The sequence below is a fragment of the Triturus cristatus genome, chromosome 11, assembly GCF_964204655.1.
Source record: "Triturus cristatus chromosome 11, aTriCri1.1, whole genome shotgun sequence".
NCBI lineage: Eukaryota > Metazoa > Chordata > Amphibia > Caudata > Salamandridae > Triturus > Triturus cristatus.
The window spans coordinates 1,064,118,548-1,064,139,401 of NC_140594.1; the positions used below are offsets into that span (position 1 = coordinate 1,064,118,548).

Sequence of the window (20,854 nt, forward strand, 5' to 3'; positions counted from 1 at the left end):
GAAGGCAAAGCTTTATGAAGTGCAAATGGGGCTAGGTTCACCCCCCCCCCCCAGTCAACCTGCTAGGATGGACTACCTGGTCCACACCTAAGCCCTCCTTTGTATTACTGTCTGGAAGCATACAGAAACCCCAACAGTGATATGATTCCCATGTGACCCAGGACTCTGGCAAAAGACAGAGATGATTAGGACAAGAAAATAACTGTCTAAAAGTGCCATTTTCAGGAACGTTGGTTTAAAATCCGGCTTAACCATTAAATATGATTTTAATTTGCGATTCATTCACATGTAAACAGTAATTTTCTATCTGCTCCCAGTCCAAAGTTAGCACTTATTAAATGTAATTGGGTAACCCAGTGTTAGTCAATGGCAGAGATAGGACTTGCAACAGTGAAAATGACTTTAGGAGTTTTTCATTGCCAGGACATGTACAACTTTAGTAAACATGATCCCCATTATACAAAGCACCCTGCCCTCTAAGCCTTTAGGGCCTACCAAAGGGGTGTTTATAAAAATGAAAAAGGAAAGTTAAAGCCTGGTAAAATGTTTATTTTGTCAAATTGAAATAGAGGTTTAAATCTGCACTACAGGATGTAATGGCACGTCTGAAAAATGTTTTAAAAGTGCTACTTTAGTGGCTAGCACAATGAGTGCCGAAGGCCCTGGAGGAGCAATTAATGTACAGGCCTTGGGTAAAAGTAGTACAATATACTAAGACGCGCAAGTAAATCAATTGTGCCAGTTAGGTGTAGACCGATTTTACCATGTTTGAAGGAGAGCACAATCACTTTAGCACTGGTTAGCAGTGGTAAAGTGCACAGTATTTTTTTTTAACACATGTTTATTTGCCTTTAAAGTTATTGCCTGGTACATTACATTTGTAACTTGTTGTCCATCAGTAGTACAGTTTCAACGTTCAGGCTATCATGAGCCACATAACATATTGCACACAATCTCCAAGCAGTGGGTGAGGAATATTACAGCATTTAGTAACATAAGTATACATCACTGAGTTACATGTTCATCATTCCCAGCAAGTCATGGAATATATAGTGTATATCTTGTAAATGACTACCCCATGCCCCGCGGCCAGATTGTTTTGATGTGTTAGCTAAGGGGTACTCAGTGTCTCCATTTAATATGTGTTTCAAACAGTGCAGGTGTAGCACGCTAGTGGAAGAGTTGAACTGGGAGGAAATCCTAACATAAGAATATGGAACTAAGTTCTAAGTTAGGAGGGCCTTGCTTTTTTATTTGATGCTCTTAGCTAGAAGAGAGATTTGTAAGCGTTGGATGGATCCCCTACCTGCCAAGGGGCTTGATTGGCTCTAGGAGGTAAGACGTATATGCAGAATGGATATCAGATCTGGTTCTGGGGGGCGTCCGTAGCAGGATATGGGACGATTTCCAAAGATGGTATGGAATGGCAATGTCTTAAGGAGGTGTCCTATGATTACACCTGCATGAAGCCAGTAACTAGGAAACTGATAGGACTGCAACGGCAGGGCCAGAGATATAATGCTACTGACCTGAGGTTGGGACAGGTTTTACCGAAAGGTCTGGTTTTGCAGATACTGGTGATATGAGGACCAAAAAAATATATGGCACTAAAAAAGGCGCCTCTGTTACTATGTTGGTGGGGGGCAGACCGCATCTATTGTGGATAAAAGTGTGGGTTCATGCGACTCCACAAGCCGGCAGCAGATAGGTAACTCAGGACATGTGTTAACAGTGTCCGTCCTGGCTAGGACCAGGGTGAGGGCCACAATCATTATGGTTTATACCATGCGTGAGATCAGCAAGGGAGTGAATGTGGAGTGGTGTGGCTGTGCAAGTGCAGTGTGAGCGGTGTCACCATGTGAATGCAGGTTGGACAGTGTGCCTGTATGAGTTTGAGATGAGAGTTGTGCTTGTGTGAATGCAGGATGAGTGGAATGCCTGAGTGAGTGGAAGGTTAATAGTGTACCCATGCGAGTCCAGGCAAACCATGGGCATGCATTAGTGTAGTGAAAGCTGTGGCCGTGTGGGAATGCACGGTGGGTGTTGGGAGTGTGTCAGTGTAGGTTGTGCTGTCTGCCTGTATGAGTTCCTAGGAGAGGTGTGCTTATTTAAGTGCAGGGTGAGTGGTGTGCACATTTGAGTCCAGGGTGAGAATGCATGTCTTTATGACTGCAGGGTGAGGTTTGTGCTTGTGAGAGGGCAGGGTGAGCAGTGTGCTTGTGTAAAAGCGGAGTGAGCGGCGTGCCACTGTGAATGGTAAAAAAGGGGTGTTTCTATATGAGTGCAAGGGGAAGGGTTATTTGGGTCGGAAGGGTGAGAGTTGCGCAGGTTGAGCGATCTGCTTTTATGAATGCAGGATGTGAGGGATGCCTGTGTCAGGGCAGTGTGAGAGGTGTGCCTGAGTGAATGCAGGGTAAGAGCTGTGCCCATATGAGTGCAGTGTGAGTGGTGTGCCTGTGTAAGTGAAAAAGGAGAGATTTTTCTTAAGCACATTAAAGCCAGACCTATTGCCATTGTCAGTGCGTGTTTAAGATGTGGGCCCTACACTCCACAATGCCACAGGTGTTCAAGACACCCACATGTGCTTCCTTAAAAAGCTAATATGCTGCTTATCCTGCAATAATGTCCTCCCCGCTAAACCAGTACTATCTGTTTACAGCTCAGCAACATGTAGTTAAGTACCCTAAGTATGACCTACAAATAAATGAATTGGTAGGGCCATATTCACAAATGTGCTCAGATGTAAATTTACTCTTACACCTCCTAGTAATTTGACTACTTTTGGCTATTTATCATTTCGGAGTATAAAGTTAGTCTATAAAGTGTAGACTTATAAGACCCACCCTCTGAACCCAAAGGTGGGGATACATTAACAAGTATAAAGTCACCACTAGTAGCTTTCTACATGTAGGCGAAGGTCTCCTTCACTGGAGCATAGAGCTCCCTCTGGCCAAGCACAGGGAACAGCAAAACAAAAGTTTATTAAACTATAAAAAAAAATTGTCAAAATGTTTTCATGTTTAATATTAATGTTAAATAATTATATATATATATTTTAAATTTAAAACAAATAAAGAAAACATATTAAAGCAATATTATCTTAAATGTGTATTAAAATTTTGATAAATATATTTATATAATGTATAATTATTATTATTATTTTTAAATGGCACACCCACAGTAAAATTATTAATTTTATTCAGTCTGTATTTAAAATGATTAAAATATATATAATGAATTTGAACTATTTTAGTGCAAAAGGTTAAAGTTAAATGTATTTTTAACATTTCAAAAGTGTATTAAAAACATATATTAAAATATTTAGATATACATGTTTTAACATGAAATAAAATGGATATATATTTTATAAAAGTCAAAATAAGTTAGTTTATTTAACATTATTTCCTACGGGCTTTTATTTCAAGTCTCCGTGATTTTCTTTTGAAGGGTGTTGCAGTTCCAGTGGTTGGCCATGTGTGGTGCTGGACTTACTCAAAGTCTGAGCTGGTGTACATTTACAATTCTTTTGGGAACTTTTTGGCTCTGCTAACCTGGGAGGAGATTTCCACGCACGAAATATAGATGAGGGGTAGGTCTCTTTATGTAAGTTCGTGAATAACCTTGTAGTAAACGAGAAGTACTATTGTAGTATCAGTAAACATCCAACAAAGTGCAGTTTGCGAACAGGCCCCATGGTAGGCCGCAGTGGAGGTTCATATTACTCTCCAAACCTGCCTTGCTGGCTTTGCCATTTTGCACAAGAAGTCAGTTTCAGTAAGTAAGTGCCTATGAGTATAACTTCCCCTGAGCAACCCCCCCCCCCCCCCCCCCCAAACAGGTGAAACCCACCAGCAGTGTTTAATTTGTGAAAGAATGAGTGCTTGTGCCTAGGGCTCTACTCAAAAGCCAATTACCGGTGCAATTAAATGTCGGCGCACTAAATACCAAGGCTGCGAGGTCTTTAATCCACCTCAGGCCACTTTAATGCACTACCAGACACTCCGCGCCCCTTTATCACACTCTTGGCGGTCCTTGTTTCCTCCCTTGGTGACGGTTTTTCTTCTTTCTCTTCCTCCATCTTTCCATTTATTGCATTTTCCCCTCTCTTGCTCATGTAAATGTCTGATGCACAAAAATAAGTGCCTGTCCCCAAAAATGAGTGCAGGTGGCTCCCACCGGCAACCACTGGCTCAAATTAAGCACTGCCACCAGCTGCTGTGTTCTCTCTCCCAGGATACAAGAACACAGAGAACCATGTGCTGCTTCTGAAATAAATACTTGACTGCCTTCCCTCCACTTCTAAGCACTTAACACATTGACGTAACAGAAGGGAATGAGAAACAGTATTGCTTAAACACAAGGCACAAACAAGCGCAGGCCTGCCCTTCCTTTGAATTGCTGTGATGTTAGCTAAATGCACCCAGAGGAAAACAATAGACGCAGCACTTACAAAGTAATTCCTATTTGAATGGCAGTTTAGATAAATCAAGAGACAAGAGTAAATACAATAAAAAAGCATTGTGATGTCTAATCATCCAGAAAACGCTACAAGAGTGTAATTATTGAACTCATCTTAGCAGCCATGAATCCTCAAAGACTAGGCAATAAAGACTCCACTTGTTTCTGAGAACCCTTGACTATAAAAGATGTGAGAGCATTGTGCTTTGTCCATATCTTGTAAACATATGCTTGAAGGAAGAAACTGTTTCTTTTACTTATCACAAAAAAAACAGGAAGGATTTTTGTAGGAGTCTGCATTTTGGTGTGTGCAAAATGCATGATTTGTTTTCTTTTTTATGGACTTGAGTCCAGGCACATCTGCACCTTTTGCAACTGGAGGGCTGCTCAAAAGCTGGTAGTGCATGTCCCCTTCCCAAAAACATGGCGTGTAAGTGGAAACGCAAATTGGCCTGTTAAATGTCAATGTAAACCCACAGCCACAGTGCTCAAAAGGTGCCTAAGTGGCTTAAATGATGAATGAGAAACGAGGGATCCTGAGTGGCTTTATACCACTTATGTATGGGATTTTAAAAGCGCCAATATATCACTGCAATGCTGGCAATCCGCTCTGTAGCCCTGCAGCGCTAACCTGTCAGACCAAAATCATGTTGAACATTAGATGAGTCTCCCATAAAATGCGCCTTGAAGCTGCAAGGCCCAAGCGCTTTATGATCAGAAAGGAAATCTGCCAGATCTCCTACAGTCTCCTAGCCGCATTCAAAGTGCCTTACTGACATGCTAATGCAAGCTTTCAACTGAGAAAGTTGGAAACACATTTTAAAAAGTATATTTCTACAATGTAGACGTAGGCCAAAGTCTTAAATATGCTTTCTAAAAATACTGTTAACTTCTGCTTGTGCTGAGTGCCTTTCAGCGAAAGCCTGCCGGTCATTTCGCAGTACTGGTGCTGCCTGGATAGGCCGCGTGTGCTAGACAGATGCGGAGCAGTTCGCTGACAATGAACCATGATTCCTAGCGGTCATGAACTCTCGCGTGTCTAGAGAGACAGCAGCCATCTTGAATATTCTTATACAATTTCTTCATAGTTTTGATCGTCCTATTGGGTAATTTAAAAAGTGCAAACCGCCAATAGCAGCTGCTCTTCTTAACGCGTGTTAAGGGGGTTGCGCTGAGTTGTGGGGGGGAGGGGTTAAATAACAAAAAAATCACTTACCAGCCGCTGCCGACCGCCATCTCGGGGTTCGTCTGTTCCGGTTATACTCAAATTCCCCAGAGGCTGGTGCACACTGCCTGGCTCCTAGATGCCAATCATAGCGCTGCGCTCATACAGGTAACACAGCATGAGAGAGCAGCTTCGTGATTGGCCTGAGTGGGCTTGTATAACGGTCGCTCAGGTCCTAGGAGCCTGTGCCTCTACACCTCCCTGCTGTACAACACAGCTCGGGTGGAGAGAGATCGATGGGCGCATGACCGTTTGGCTGACCTTAGACAGCTGGCCAAACTGTCATGCGCACTTACAACGTGCACTGCTCCTCCCCCTGCTCTCATCATAGCCCTGCCCGACCAGACTTGACTTGCTGGCTCAAGCACAGAAAGAAAAAGAAAATGATAATAAAATGGGTTTATTATCACTTTATTTTTCCTTCCCTCAGCTGGCTCGCAGCGGGGGGTGACGCTCCTCCACCATAGCATAGGAGTTGCCACTGCAAACCGCTTCTACAGGAACAAAATGTCCTGGCTCTAGATGGAAAATAGTGAAAGAGCTTCAAGGTACCAGCAGAAAAACTCCATATCCAAGCCGATCTCAAGAAAGGGGGAGACTGGCCTCAATAACTATAGCAGAGAGATCAGCAAATTAGGATGCTATTGGAAAATAGGAAGTTCTTGATGTTTTTCTAAAGGAGAAAGGGTTCTAGTTGGAGTGGAGAGCCAGAGAGAGAGCAGCCCCCTCATTCTAGCCTTACAGAATTTGGGGATGACCACCCAATCAGCATGTCGTGATCTTAAGTTGTGTGGTAATAAATAAGAAAATGAAGGGCCTAGTCTAGGTAAGAATGCTGGCCCTGTTTATCAAGAACTTTGTGACATAGTAAAGAGCTTTAAACTGACACCTCTTCAGAACAGGGAGCAAATGAAGCTTCCCCAGTTCCTCAGGTATGGGGAAAAACTCTTTTCAGACCCAGCACCAATTGCTCTGCCGCATTCTGGCGCAATTGAAGTTTGTGTAGGTGATTCTTTGAAAAGCCTACAAAGAGGGAGTTACAATAATCGATCCTCGACAAGTGCAAGGCTTGCCCTTCCTTGCGGAGGACAGGATGAAAGGGAGGATTTTCCTGACAATCCAAGGAGCATAAAACCTGTTTTGCACATGATGTAAATGTGCTCCTTGAAGGATGGGTCAGAGTCTATCCAAATCCCTAAGTTCTGATCCTGAAAAGATGATGTAGGTAAAAGGAGGAATGAATCTGGCCATCATGCTTGGGTTCAAGATATAAGGCAGGGCAGAAGAATACCATCTCAGTTTTGTCTTTGCTCAGGATTAACGAGTTGGCCCTCATCCAGTTAGAGGCAGTACCCAAAATTCTCAGCGCCCTTTGCTCGGTACTCATGCTACAATGTTTCTGCACCAGGAACCTCACTGCTTGGTCTCAGATTTCCATTAGCAGGAGACACAGCTTCCTAAAGGAATATTCTCATGGATATTTAGATTACACAGAAGTATGCAGAACGTTATGTGATGATGAAAACACTGCTTTTTTTCTAACTCATTCCATGCTATTATCTGAATTCTTGATATTAAGTTTTGCATTTTTAATCAAGATTTCCTATGAGGCTAAATGAAGGACTTTCAAGAGAGCAATATTACACATGTACATATGTATGATTCTAATGCATGTCATGTGCTATATTTCTAAGATATGTATACAATTGCTAACCAGTAAGAAACAAAATTATGTTAATGATAATTATTACTTTGAAGTTTAACAGATGTAAAGTAGGTCCTTGAGGTAGCTGTTCAAAGCATAGAAAGAAGTGTGTTAGTGTAGTTGTATTTATATTTAGTTTTCAGAAATCCCCTCATATCGAAATACAGAGATTGCATGATACAAAGATAGTTCTAAGGTATATCCAGTTACACTTAGTGTTCTTTATGACAAGTTAGTTACAATATCTGAGATATTGTCTATCTTTATCTTGTAGAGATCCACTACAACCTGCAGACCTCCTTAAAGAAGAGAGGTGCTGAGGAAGAGTATTGAGTCCTATGCCTCTGCTTTCTCTTTTATCCCATATCCTTTTCCCTGTTTCTACGACTGGCCTTACTATTCTGGTGTGCGTGTTCCCCGGTGGGGGCAGATTAGTATCTGTAGGCTCAGGTGAATTTAAGACACTAAGGAGGTCTGAGACTCTCAGGCACCATTTTTGATCAAGGTTTCTGGACTTGTTATGGCAATATGAGTTAGGAGCAGGGGCGGCTCCTCCACTAGGGCGGAGGAGCGTCGCCCCACTGCTTTCTTGCAGTGCGAGAAGCAGAAACATAAAATGGTAAAACTACCATTTTATGTTTCTGCTTATCGCACTGCGAGAAAGCAGAAGTGTTTGGTTGGGGGTGGGCAGGTGGGCTCGGCGGCTCTAGGGCAGTGGAGGAGTGGCTTGCCCACTGCTGAGGGCGCTCACTGTTTGGTCGACCCACTGGGGCCGACCAAACTAGTCATGCGCACTCTGCCTTTTCTCCATATAGGCTGCATGCAGCCTACATGGAGACAATGGCCTCCCCATAGACGCCTGGTTAGTCGGCGTCCCGACCAATCACAACTCTGCCATTGCAGCATTGTGATTGGCTTAGGGAAGGGGAGGGAGGCTGCCTGCTTCCTGTTCCTGCCAGAGGCAGGAGAGCAGGAGAGGAGCAGAGACGACGCGGGACCGGGCCGTCGAAGGAAAGTTAACTTTTTTTTATTTTAAATTAACCCACCCACGCAACCCCGTCCCTCTGCGTCCCCTCATCACCCCAACCCGCGTATCATGCCGGCCGCGACTGGTCAGGAGGAAACAGGATGTGAACAGCGACACCCGGGTCAGGTAAGCGCGGTGCTGGGGGCAGGGCGCGGCAGGGCGGAAGCCCCCAGTTGATGGAATATGTATTATTTATTTAATTATACCTTTTCCGTCGTCTGTCGACTCCCCCTCCCGCCCCACTGCGTTTACCTGTGCCGGCCACCGCTGGATGGGAACTTGAGCCAGCTCAGCAGAATTTATCTCAACCACTGTTGGGTACTACTAAGTAGACTGCCCTCTCCCAGAAAACGGGAACAGTTCTAGAGTTCAAACAGAAGACTGCTGCGGTCAGATTCTCACTGCCTATAAGAAAATGACCAACCACTTGAATCTTGCTTTCCCTTGACCCTAAATCTCTGTCTATTGTATCCTCTGGAAGCCCATATAGAGATAAAGGATAGGACTGTGCCTTGAAAGAGCATCAATTAAGAGTATATGGGACAGGATTACGGCCTAGGACGCTGAGGAAAAGTGGGGCAGAGAGATAAGTTACCCTCTTATACCTTAAAATAAACTTTTCAACTTTTAGTAAAGTTAACACTGCCCACCATTGTTGTGCTGACGGATTTGGAGCCCTGTTAAGGTAAATCTGATGAGTACGATGAACCACTGACCTTCTACCAGCCTAGCTCCATCACTGGATGATGATGAAGGGTACCCAAGTATAGGCTCTGCAGAGAGGTTTCCTGGGATGAAACTGCAGCCTCTAAGCTACCTCACTCCATAACCACTCAGTCACATTGAGTACTAAGTGGGGGAAAGGAGATAAAGGGAAGTAAAATCCAATGGGGGATACTACGGCAAAATAAACATTTGTCCTTAAAAATGCATATTGGCTTTAGGAAAATTAGACTGGGTAAACACCCTTGACCAATTTACATACATTTGATCCTCTATTTTGGATTTATGTATGCATATATTTGATATAATGCACAAGGGGAACATGTGAGTCTCAATATTGTGGACTGATTCAGTTAGTAATTGCACTACTATGTATACTCAGTCATCCTCAGACTGAGGTCTGGGAGTCCTTATGAACTCCAGGTCATCAGTGGAACTTGAGGCCCGGCTCGTATGTGGCAAAAACATGATTCTTAGAACTTAAATTGCCTAAGACCTCTTCTTCATTGCCTTCCTTTATCACACTGTGTTACTATATTACAATTGTCTCTTCTAGTTTACACATCACAGACAACATCTTTCTGTGTCTAGATTTCTGTCTGGCAGGGGTGCAGGAAGTAGACTCTTGCAGACTCCATCAGAGTAGATCAGGCGTATCTCCCCTGCTTACTCAGCGTAATCTACCGAGTGTAAAGGACCATATTTGACACCGAACCATCTCTTACTACTCGTAGACTTGTTGGCTTAGTTCAACTAAAAACAATCTGTTGCGCTTACCTTGTTTTAAGAAAAATAAGATGGGCAGTAGTTACATTGCCATCCATGCAGCTCAGCTGTGTAAATCACTTTCCTTCAGACATCCTATGAAATAGACTATCTGAAGTTCACAAAGTCATTAAAATGCGGTTTTCCATGTGCACAGCCTGGACCATCATATCTGATTCTAGTCAGTAGATTGTGCCGCACTAAGATGCTCACACAACTGCAAATATGAGACTTTGTTGCACAAACACAAGACCTGGCTCTTCGTATGACCCCAGCACTCAACCGACCTGTCCCTTCTCCCGCCCCCCCCGCGCCTTGAGACACTTACGGGTGAGTAGTTACACTTTATAAACCCTGATTGATTCATTGACTGATATATAATGAATTACATATAGGTAATTGTAAAAAAATAGTGTTGTTTTTCACCAAGGAGTTTTGAGTGACATCAAATAGCCAACGTGAAGCCTTATTGTCTATGATGTACTTAGATCCCCAGAGCAGAAAATGTTTAGTCGGTTACTCATGTATAATTGTATGTTATATGTAGCTTCCACAGCCGTGATGCTGTACGACATGGCTAATAAAATATTGACTACGAGAATTAATCTTGGTTAGGCGAGACCTACTAGCTTTGCCAGAGCTTTTTTTCCCACTGCTGCTCTACCATCAGAGAAGTTAACAACCTGATTTTGAAAGCCACGTGTATGAAACCATACATAGCAACATAAACAACCGAGGAAACAAGCATTCTTTAATCTGTAAAACTCTAGAAAAGACAGAAAACAATACTTTTGTGAGAATATCATTTAATTTAAAACAATTGCAACAATACATTCATACCTCTTTTTCGTGCCTTACAAACATGCCCTTACTTTGTTTGCAGCGCTTCAAAATCAAACAATCATTAAAAGATGTGCAATAAAAAGGTACAAACTCTCCAGTTATTGACAGCTACCACGTATAAGGCATGCTGATTATTTATAAATGTTTCATAACCAGTTATATTAATCTGTCCAGTTACATGGTTTCTTTAGTTTTCCAGCTCAACACAACGTTGTCATTATTACGCTACACACTAGTCGTGTCCACGTTACAGTGCAATAAATGGATTGATCTTGTACCCATGTAGAGGCATCTAGGCACATTCAAGACACATGCTTGCTTCTTTTCCCAAGGGTGCATTGTCCAAGGACTTCAGTGCATGGGGGCGATGACCAACATTATTAGCTTGTGATTGGCCGAAGAACCCACTCATAAACCAGAGGCACCAAATCTACTAACATCATTTGTAGAGTACATTCCAGAAGGGTGTAAATCAACTTTGTCTGCTACTTTTTGCAAACACCTGGGCACCGCGGGTAAAACAGCATGGCTGAAGAAGTAAATGGGTACAGGATACAGAAGAAAAAATGATATCAGGTAAAACAGTGGTCGAACCTGCGTGCCTCAATTTCCAGTTGCTCGTCCTGATTGGACAGCTGCATCTCACGGTCAATGCCCGGGCCAATAAGGAGGTCTCTGTAAAGTTTCTGAAAGCTTCCTCCTTGACACAGGTCATCAATAAGGGGGCATCAGTCCACACCAGAGCACTGTGGAGAAGTCTCCATCTCAGAACTTGGCCAGGGGCCCTCGTATACCACTGCAGATTCCTCATTCTACGGTGGAGCAGCTAGCACAGAAGAGTTGCTGTAGGCTAAGACAACCCCGCCGTGCAGGTGGTGGCCTCTAAATAGAACAGGCGGTCCTCCACAGAGAACACACCCTCATCTGACCTGGAGGACGCACAGGCTACCCGCTGCGCGTTCAATGAGGCCTAAAGTCATCTAACTCCGCCTCTCCACCTTATTTCTACAGGCTAGCCAGCAAAACCAGCAGGGCTACATACTAAGCTGAACTATTTCATGGTGGGAACTCTTACTTCTGAAAAGAAGAAGCTAGAAACAGGTCCAAAGAAAATTAGAGACTTTCCCAGCATAGAAAAGAAACAAGACACAGCTCCTAAGGTTTTACGGTATTTGTTATTAACCTTATAAAACGGTATCGGAAATTAATGTGTGGATATTAAAAACAATTAATGATAGCACAGGAGTATGGCGGTAAGGGACTAGGTGTCTTTATTCTAGGTTTATTCTAAGTGGTAAGCGAAGGCGAGGACCATAAGGAAATGAACACAACAAACTTGAGTTCGCATCGACGTGCCTAACATGATGTACCATCGTATTTTAGAAATAAAAACACTTCTATTGTTTACACTGCTGCTGTTACTCTGATATCAAAGATAAGCAAGAGTGAGACAGATCTTTCATAGGGTCCAATGCCGTAGTAAGCAGACACATTTCACTTTGGGTGTTGGGCGCCAACACCAGCACAGAAAGCAGACACAGCCAGGCACGCAACACCCATTGGACTCAAAGGCCTGACCCCTCGATCCCCCCCCCCCCCTTCCCCCCTCGTGTGTGGCAGCCCGGGATGAGACACCTTCCCGGGCAAAAAAGCAGCCGCACCCGAGCACTTTACAGGTCTTTAAAAGACCATTTGCATGTTAATGAGGCCTTGCTGTTGTTTCACCCCTTCTAAGAGCCCCTGCAGCTCCACTCTGCCTATTGCTTAAAGTTCAGCCCCCCCCCCCCCCCCCCCCGAAATTTTTGCTCAGCCCCCCCCGAAATTTGGCTCTAGTTGCGCCTCTGGACACAGCACAGTCACGTTTCGCTCTCTACAGTCAAAGCTGTGGAGCCCGCGTGACCCGGTAGTTACGCAGCACGTCAACGCAACCAATCAGATCCCTGGAGACGGTCTCAGAAATTGTCTCGCCAAGTGTGAATTTTTCTGTCCAGAAATAAACAGCGTTCGTAAGGCGCAGGGCAAAAATAGATGAATGAACTGTGAAGTGCGTGCTAGGCAAGTTCGGAATTAAAATAAGCTCTCTGGATTGAAATAAGGACGACCAATGGAGGACAAGAGCAGGGAATATGAGAGCGACGATGCACATTATTAAGTGTGGCATAGGAAATCCTTTTCCACCTTGCATTCTCTTTAATCGTTTGAAATATCTTGTTCTTTAAAGCATCTGAGCCCTGCACTGGACTATGGGGAGAGAGGGCGAGGAAAAGAGTACCCTACTGTACCATGTGCTGTATAAACGACATACCCTTTTAATAACAATATTCCTTTCTTTATTAAGAATATTAACCAAAATCCAGGAAGGCCCAGACCTAGCAAGTCCAATACTCAAGGGGAACATTGTTTAACCACAGCAACCCACGACAATGCTACGTCCTATCGTAAGGCACGATGGGTCATCTTTAGAGATGTACTGCCTCAGACATAGATGGCTCTGAAAGGGTACTTAAAGGGGGCATCCAGCCAATGACGTCACAATCAAAGCCCAAGCTGACGTCATCAAACAAAGCAGCGTTCTAGAGTGCCTGTTGTCGGGGATTGTTCGCGATATAAGACTGCGGAAAGAGAAATGTGTTCTCAAGCCCCGGAGGGTCTCCGAGTGTTGGTGACGCATGCCTGGGCCTGCTGCCCTTCATACTGGGCTCTAGAGTCTAACATGTTAAAATGATGAGGCAATGGCTTCCAGGGACTGTAAAGCATCCTTCCACCTAGCACATCCGTGATAAAGTGAGAAAAAACCACAACACAGCTTGAATAACACAAGTCTTCTTTAACTTGCAAAAGGATCTAACATCTGTGGCCCAAATAAGGGCTTTTAGGGTGCTTCACAAATATGCATACCTGCACAATTGTGCCTTAGACCCCAGCGTGTGTACGTACTCCTGAAAACCTGAGGTGAACATTTTCCATAGGGTTCAATGCATTCTAGAAGATGGTGCCAGGACTCTTTCCTTGCACTCTTTCCTTCCTACATATTCACAGGAAGGCCTGATCCATGTCCTCATGGGTTATTTGGCACCTGCGTAATTCGTGCAACCCTGTGTTATGCAAATGATGCATAATGTCAGAACTTATGCCAAGGCAAAGTACTGGTTACAGTAGAAAATGTCTTGCGGCAGACATATCTGAGCAGGAAATGTGTCGGAAGGAGACATTTCCTCTGCGAATCAGTTCCCCAGAAGGTATCTCGAACACAAGTTAAGCCCTATGTTCAGCTTTCACTGGCGATGGACTAAAGTGCATTTTATGTAATTTATAAGCAAGTTTACGTAACTTTTCAGACATTTCGTGTAATTTCCGGGGGTGGATGGGGTTATTGGGGGATTACGCAACTTTGCACACCCTTAGTGCAATAAATTTCAACCGAGCTCTTATCACAGTACCTAAGTGACATTTCCTGATGAAGAGGTTGGTTATAGTATCTTTTCTACATTTGCATCCGAGAGATCTGGGTTCGAACCCGACTTCGGCAATTCACTTCAATTGTGTTCAAAATCGTTTGATTATGAGCAAATTACTTTATCTCCATTGTGGAAAAAAAGGAAAAGAATGGCATTTGACTTTCTGGCCCAGTACCTTACCACTACAGCCAGTGCACAAACAACACCTACGACACCAGTGTGTGTACTCCAGGAGATCCATTCAACACAACTCTGCTCCCACTCAAAACATTTCATGACAGGGCCATGGGCCCTTTCCAAATGCCTCCTGCTCACTCTATCACTTCCAACCAGCGGCGGCTCCTCCGCTATGGCGGAGGAGCGTCGCCCCCCCCCGCCAGCATCTAAAAAACATGAAAAATAAAACCATATTCAAACGGGGTTTAAACCCTATTTTATTATCATTTCAATTTTTTTGTACCATGGCTTGGAGGCGGGGCCATGGTAATAGCCTGGAGGAGGAGTGCTGGGCACTACTATTCACTGCGCATGTGGGTGTGGCCGACCGTCTCAGGCAGGCCAAACCCACATGCGCAGTGAAGCTCTCTCGCATTGCTGGGTTTGGAGAGAGCAAGCACAGGCTCCCGGTCTGTCCCGGAGCAGAAACCATCAGTGCTCAGGCCAATCCTGAAGCTGCTCTCATGCATGACAGAATCTTCGGGATTGGCCGCGGGGGAGGCTGGGATGCATGAGAGCAGCTTCAGGATTGGCCCCATGGCAGGCTGGGAGCCTGTGCCATCCTGCAGTGAAGAGGAGAGGAGCAGACGAGCGCAACACACATTTTTTAAAAATTATTTTTTATTTTTCTCCATCGACTCCCACCACCCCTAAAATCTTCCCTCCCCCACCCCGTCTCTCTTCCCTGACACGATATGCTCCTGCTTCCAACAGAATAATGGCAACAGATCAATGGCAATTAAGGTGTGAATATCAGTACCTGCTAAACATTGGTAACCTACAAATCAATCAATATTTTTTACTCATAATTTTTTTCCAATTCTTTCCACTTGTCACCACAGGACGTATCACCTGGCAACCATGGGATGGCAGAGAAACCTTTCAGGCTTAAATGTACACATTTTGCCTTTTAAAATGAATCGACCATCTGTATCCACACAGCACGAGGAGAACAAAACGATAGTAAAGTGATTGTCAACCCTTATTACATCTTCTTACAATTCTCTCCTTATACATTTTCTTTGAGGAATGGTAAACTTACTAATAATGTCCCATGTAGCGCATCCCCCACCGCTCCCTAAAACACATGTATGTTTCCTGGACTAGTAAAGGCACCAGGGTGGTGGACCAGAGATTAAACTAGCATATTGCTCGTGCAAAGTGCAATGCATGCAGTCTATAGCAAGGATCCCTTGATATACACTTTTAATCAATTTTACATTCAAACGTCTATGAAATGTGGGCAGCTGTATGGCCAGCACAAGGGCTACTTCATGCGGCTTTACATCACTGGATCAGGTATATAGTATTTAAATTACAGACTCCTCAAATCCAGCCAGAATCACCAATCGTGGCAGGTACTTTCTTTTCCAAAATCGAGGTAGCACATCTTTAGTCCAGGCCAGAGCTGCTGAAATTCACTTTCTTCTTTAGCTCTGCTGTCTGGAGAAAGTTTAATTGAATTTTTGATGTATTATATTGCATTGAAATGCTAAAAAAGGAGCCGGTGTGCCTGAGGGCTTCCGACACGGCCTCGAACCACATTTTCAAATTGGCTTAACTCAACAAACCTGAGGGTGATTGGCAGTTCTTTTAGAAACTGCATTTCCGTAGAAGGTTTGAACTCACACGCTGGGCTTGGTGAAAAATTTTGTAAAAAATAAAAGAAGAAACAGCAATAGAGAGCAAAAGAAGACTTTATACACTCCAGGAAAAGGGTATTTTGAAGCTAAAAGTTGGTTTCAGAGCTTGACTTTCACATTCACTAGTTCCCCTGATGCCCCCGGCTCTTCCTGTCCAGTGTCCACCGGGTCCATCTCAAGTACTTTTCTCCAGAAGGCAGCAAACCGCTCACAAAATAAAGACACATCCAGTCCGAAAAAGTGAACAACACTAACTCATAAAATAAAATGTGGATACACAAAAGTCTTACAGGAAGTGGCTTTGGCAAGGGTAAAGTGAGCATTGCTATTAGCCGATCACCAAAAACGGGGATGGCAAAATTAGCATTGCTCAGTAAACCCAAGGTACAATTTATTATATAAAAAAAACATAATGGAGAAAATTAAATTTTAGAACATCCCTCCTCACATGAAAGAAGGCTTCGAGTGTGTTGTTTTTGTCTTTCCAAAATGAACTATAAATACCCTATACATTAATCTGCAATTCGGCAGTCCAACTTTTTTTTGTGTTGCTGTTGTAGCGGATTAAAAGGCATATGGTTTGTAAAGGCCGGTGTGGTATCCTCGAAGTCCTATCAAGGCATTCTGCGGTAGAAGTAAATGTAGCCGAGGTCTTTTGGCGGTCGCTCTGAAGCACACACTTTATGGTCATTATATATCACCCATCTGAAACAGAAAAAAAATGATACATTTATATATTCGCGAATTAGGCTTCTCATGGTACAACGTTTATTAGAAATTTAATAAAACTGAATAATATTTTAGTTCTGTTTTTATCACACCGCTTTAAATGACGACAGATTTAAAATGTATCATAAGGTCCTTAATTTTTGCTGATTTTGCTTAATATTTTCTTTTACTCACATTTGATATTGAGGTGTGAGATAAGGATTTGGTGGAACTCTCCAGATATACACTGACATTAAAAAAAACAAGCATTGTCAAAGCCAATAGGTTTCACCTTAAATATGCTTATGTTTATTTTAAGTTTAATTTATTGGTTTGATTAAATGCTATTGAGGCCATGTGGGGGGCTTTATTTTGTAAATATATAATAGTTATAATTGTTAGACTGGATGTCAACGGAATCTGTGACAATGGAGAAGAAGCATGTCATTAGAATTGAAGTAAGGAAGAAGCAGGGATTGAAACTCAAATATAAAGAATATATGTGTGAATGTTGAAAATATAGAGGAAAGATCACAGCCTTTTGCAAACAAATGAAATCTCTATGGTAGTTCTGGGACGAATTAAATCTATTGAAAAGCAGTAACATTGCGAATGTTTTTTGTCAAAAAAGGTTGCATTTCCTGAATTTCAACGTTGTGACTTTGTAAATGTGAAAGTCTTAATGCCATCTTTCTGTTTGGGAAGAAATGTCAGACCTCGCAGAAATTTTGCAAATCGCTACAGCATTAAGGTGAAGCCTCAAAGGCACCAAGAACTTTTGTAAACAAGGGTGAACCACTGTTCAACTTCACACCTTTGTGGAGCTACTTAGGTGAAGGCTCCACATCAAAGGGTAGGTACATAATAGAAAGAGAAACAAATGCAAGACTTACACTAATGAATATAAAGTTTGTGAGCAAAACGTCATGGTAAAGAATCAGCGGTGGGCAGAACCATAGAAAACTGTGGTGAACGTCAGAACAATGTCACATTTCACACACAATGTGTATATTCCAAAATGATATCTTTATGATGAAAACTAACTTGTGGACACAAATGAAGAAGAAATAATGTAGACGGATCGAATAAAAAATGCGAAGAAAAACCCGTGAAAATCTATAGGATTGTATATATGAGGAAGCATGATTAACAGTTGTAGAGAAGTGAAAACTACAAAAATGGCTTTTTGGCAACAACAGAGTAAGACTTAGAAAAGATTTAAAACTTTATGGAGGAGGAAATTTGCGATACTAGGGGAAGGCTCCGCTTTGCAATGTGAAATATTTATGAAGCAGGCGGGCAGAAGCAAAAATAAAACAGCATGGGGAAAATGAGTTAAAGAGTGTAACACACAGCCAGCTGTATCCATAGGCCTCTATGTTTACTCTTGATACTGAAATGTATGATATGAATTGAAATGAATTGAAATTATATTGCTTATTTTCTTTTAACGGTCAAAGAAGAATCTTGGAAGTACATATTACGCATGGTATTTTGTAACAATTTGTATTAATTGAAACAATAAAATCATTTTTTACAGCCAACTGTATGGTGTGGAAGAGAAAATGTGAAACCGGGCGGCGAGGGCTGTGATTTACAATGTGTAATGTTTAGGTGTAAACAGACATACGGCACAGGGGGATGTCCATCTGTAATGAATATGTAAGGGCACGTATGACGTGATAAACAGTAGGAGGTGCAAGCAGGTGGTTACGCCTCAGAGGGCAGTGAAAACAATGACAAAAGATGCAGCAAAGGCTTTGAAATGAAAAAGGAAAAGATGCGGGCATAACTTTGGTATTGTGTGGAGGTTGGCATGTAAGACCTCACTGGAAAGCAAATATTTACAATGTAAAAGTTTAAATTAACAGGAAACGTGAGAAACTACATGTGGAAGGTGGATAGTTAATGTACACAGAAGTGAAGTGGAAATTAAGAGAAACACACAAGCAAAGGTTTTATGGAGGAGGGCACACATTAAACAGGAAGAGGAAAGCAAGTATTTATAATGTGAACATGTATATTAACAGAAAACATGAGAAACCACATGGGAAAGGTGGATACTTAAATAAACAAAGAGCTAGGTGAAAATGCGAAAGAAAAAGGCAGGCGAATGTTTCAGACTGTATAGCGGTTAAAACGCATAGGGAAAGGTATGATTTGTAATTTAAAAGGTTAATGTAGCAGGAGTTTAGAAGTGTAAATAGTTTAAAAGTTTAAATAAATAGGAGCACGCAAGAAGTGAAACAAGAAAACATGAAGCATTTGGAAAACGAGAGCGAAACAAATAACATGATACCACTGCGTTGCGGGACCGGACGGGACGAATTTTCGATCGGCGGGCACGCCAAAGACTAGGGGCATATCACAGCCCTTGTGCACCTTATCTTTACATATTAAAAGGGCATATCGTAGCCCTCGAATATTCTTTGTTTATATAGCAAAAGTTTTAAGATACCGTCCTTAAAATTATTTTTCTGAACGAGGACACCGCGTTTCCACAATAAGCTTGACAACTTCTTTACAACAGTGGCTTGTTACAGAACTGGAACCTGGGATCTGGATATACTTTTCTAGGACCCTTTCAGAGAACTACTGAATGCTCACGTGGGTCGGATATATGACTTCTTGAAATCTTGATGCCTTTCATATAAGAAACTGGAACCTGGGATCTGGCCATTCTCTTCTAGGACCCTACCAGAGGAATTCTCATGTGGATTGGATATATGACTTCTTGAAATCTTGATGCCTTTCATATAAGCCTTGAAGAAGTTACAGTGAGTAACGAAACACGTGTTGGCTGCCATCATCTCTTTGACACCAAGGAAAACATCAGGAACATTAATTCAATCTGTTCAAATATTGTTTGTGTTTCTACACTGGACTGGTATGTCATTAGTGCGAAGTGGAGTATTGTTATCAGACAATTAAAACTCTTCAGCAAAGATCCAAGAAATTTCTTACATGATTCATTAAGATTGATTTACGGTCATGAGCAGATTTGAGAAATTGTTTTGTGTATTGCTTTTTCTTTTCCCTATTTGCCGAGACTAAAATAAGTACATCTAGAGTGCCGAGGCACAGTGTCTTCTTAAAATAACATGCAGTAATGGTTTTACAATAGTACAGTGGAGGAAACATGTCAATCCGCAAGTGAAAGGCTGCGATTAATATTGTAAATTCGCCATAGTGTGATTGTTCATTTAAAAAAGATGTGTTAGGGCAATTTGTTAGGTGTGAACACAAATGACAAAAAAGTCGATGGAACGCTGCATTCGTTAGTTTGTATGGATGACGAAAACTGCACATGGGGAAGTCAGATATTTACAGCTGCACAGAAGGGAAGACTAAAGAAATCGTACTATCACAGCAGCATAGTAGCACAGAACAAAATAATTAAAATTGTATAGAGTAGGAAACCTCTGTAATGGAAAGGGGAAGGCTCTGGGTAGTAATGTAAAAGGATAATTTGAAATAAAGGGAAAAAACACACTCACTTAAAGTGTTGTGAAAATGAGCTTGTAACAAGTAGCTACATTTTTTGAATGGTATGGAGAAGGAAACATTTGAAACTGGACGGGAGAGGCTGTGACTTCTACATAAAACGTAAATGTTTTGTAGCAGTACACAACGGGCATATGGCTTTCGGATTTTATGGAGGAGGAGCTAGAATGTAATGAGCGCAGACCGAGGTTAAAAATTAAACAAAAAAAACATGAAAGCAAATGTTTTGGCTGGTATAGAAAAGGACACCTACGAAACTACACAGGGAAAGAAAGCTATTATTCATAGATTTAGTGATTAAATTAACAGGAGGAGAAAAACAATAGAAAATATAGATTGACCGCAAGGAGTTGACAAACAAAACAAGGACGAGAAAGAAAGAAATGGAACACTGTTTAAAACAAGAATAATATCTCTCAAACACGCAAAGTCCTTAACGCAACAGAAGATGTGGGGAGGAGAACACGGAGTAAACACATACCACCAGTACTTATATTTCCCTTGGGAACGGCCATAAAGATTAGATGGCTTGAACCAGGCCTCATTAATACACCAGTAGAAGGCATGAATGTAGACAAG

At 42.3% G+C, this 20,854-nt stretch overlaps 2 protein-coding genes across 3 annotated transcripts in view; one reads left to right on the forward strand and one right to left on the reverse strand.

The window, feature by feature from the left end:
* The window catches only part of LOC146785986 (uncharacterized), a 42,816-nt gene that overhangs the window by 13,494 nt on the left and 8,468 nt on the right, over nucleotides 1-20,854 (forward strand). Inside the window, exon 2 of the mRNA XM_085635388.1 lies at nucleotides 3,448-3,589. Coding sequence (XP_085491514.1) covers nucleotides 3,583-3,589 — 7 coding nt within the window. The 5' untranslated portion in view covers nucleotides 3,448-3,582. The remainder of the gene's footprint in view (nucleotides 1-3,447; nucleotides 3,590-20,854) is intronic.
* The window catches only part of USP13 (ubiquitin specific peptidase 13), a 324,868-nt gene continuing 320,113 nt past the window's right edge, over nucleotides 16,100-20,854 (reverse strand). For both annotated transcript variants that reach the window (XM_085635387.1, XM_085635386.1), the window contains one exon: nucleotides 16,100-16,768. In XM_085635387.1, coding sequence (XP_085491513.1) covers nucleotides 16,678-16,768 — 91 coding nt within the window. In that variant the 3' untranslated portion in view covers nucleotides 16,100-16,677. The remainder of the gene's footprint in view (nucleotides 16,769-20,854) is intronic.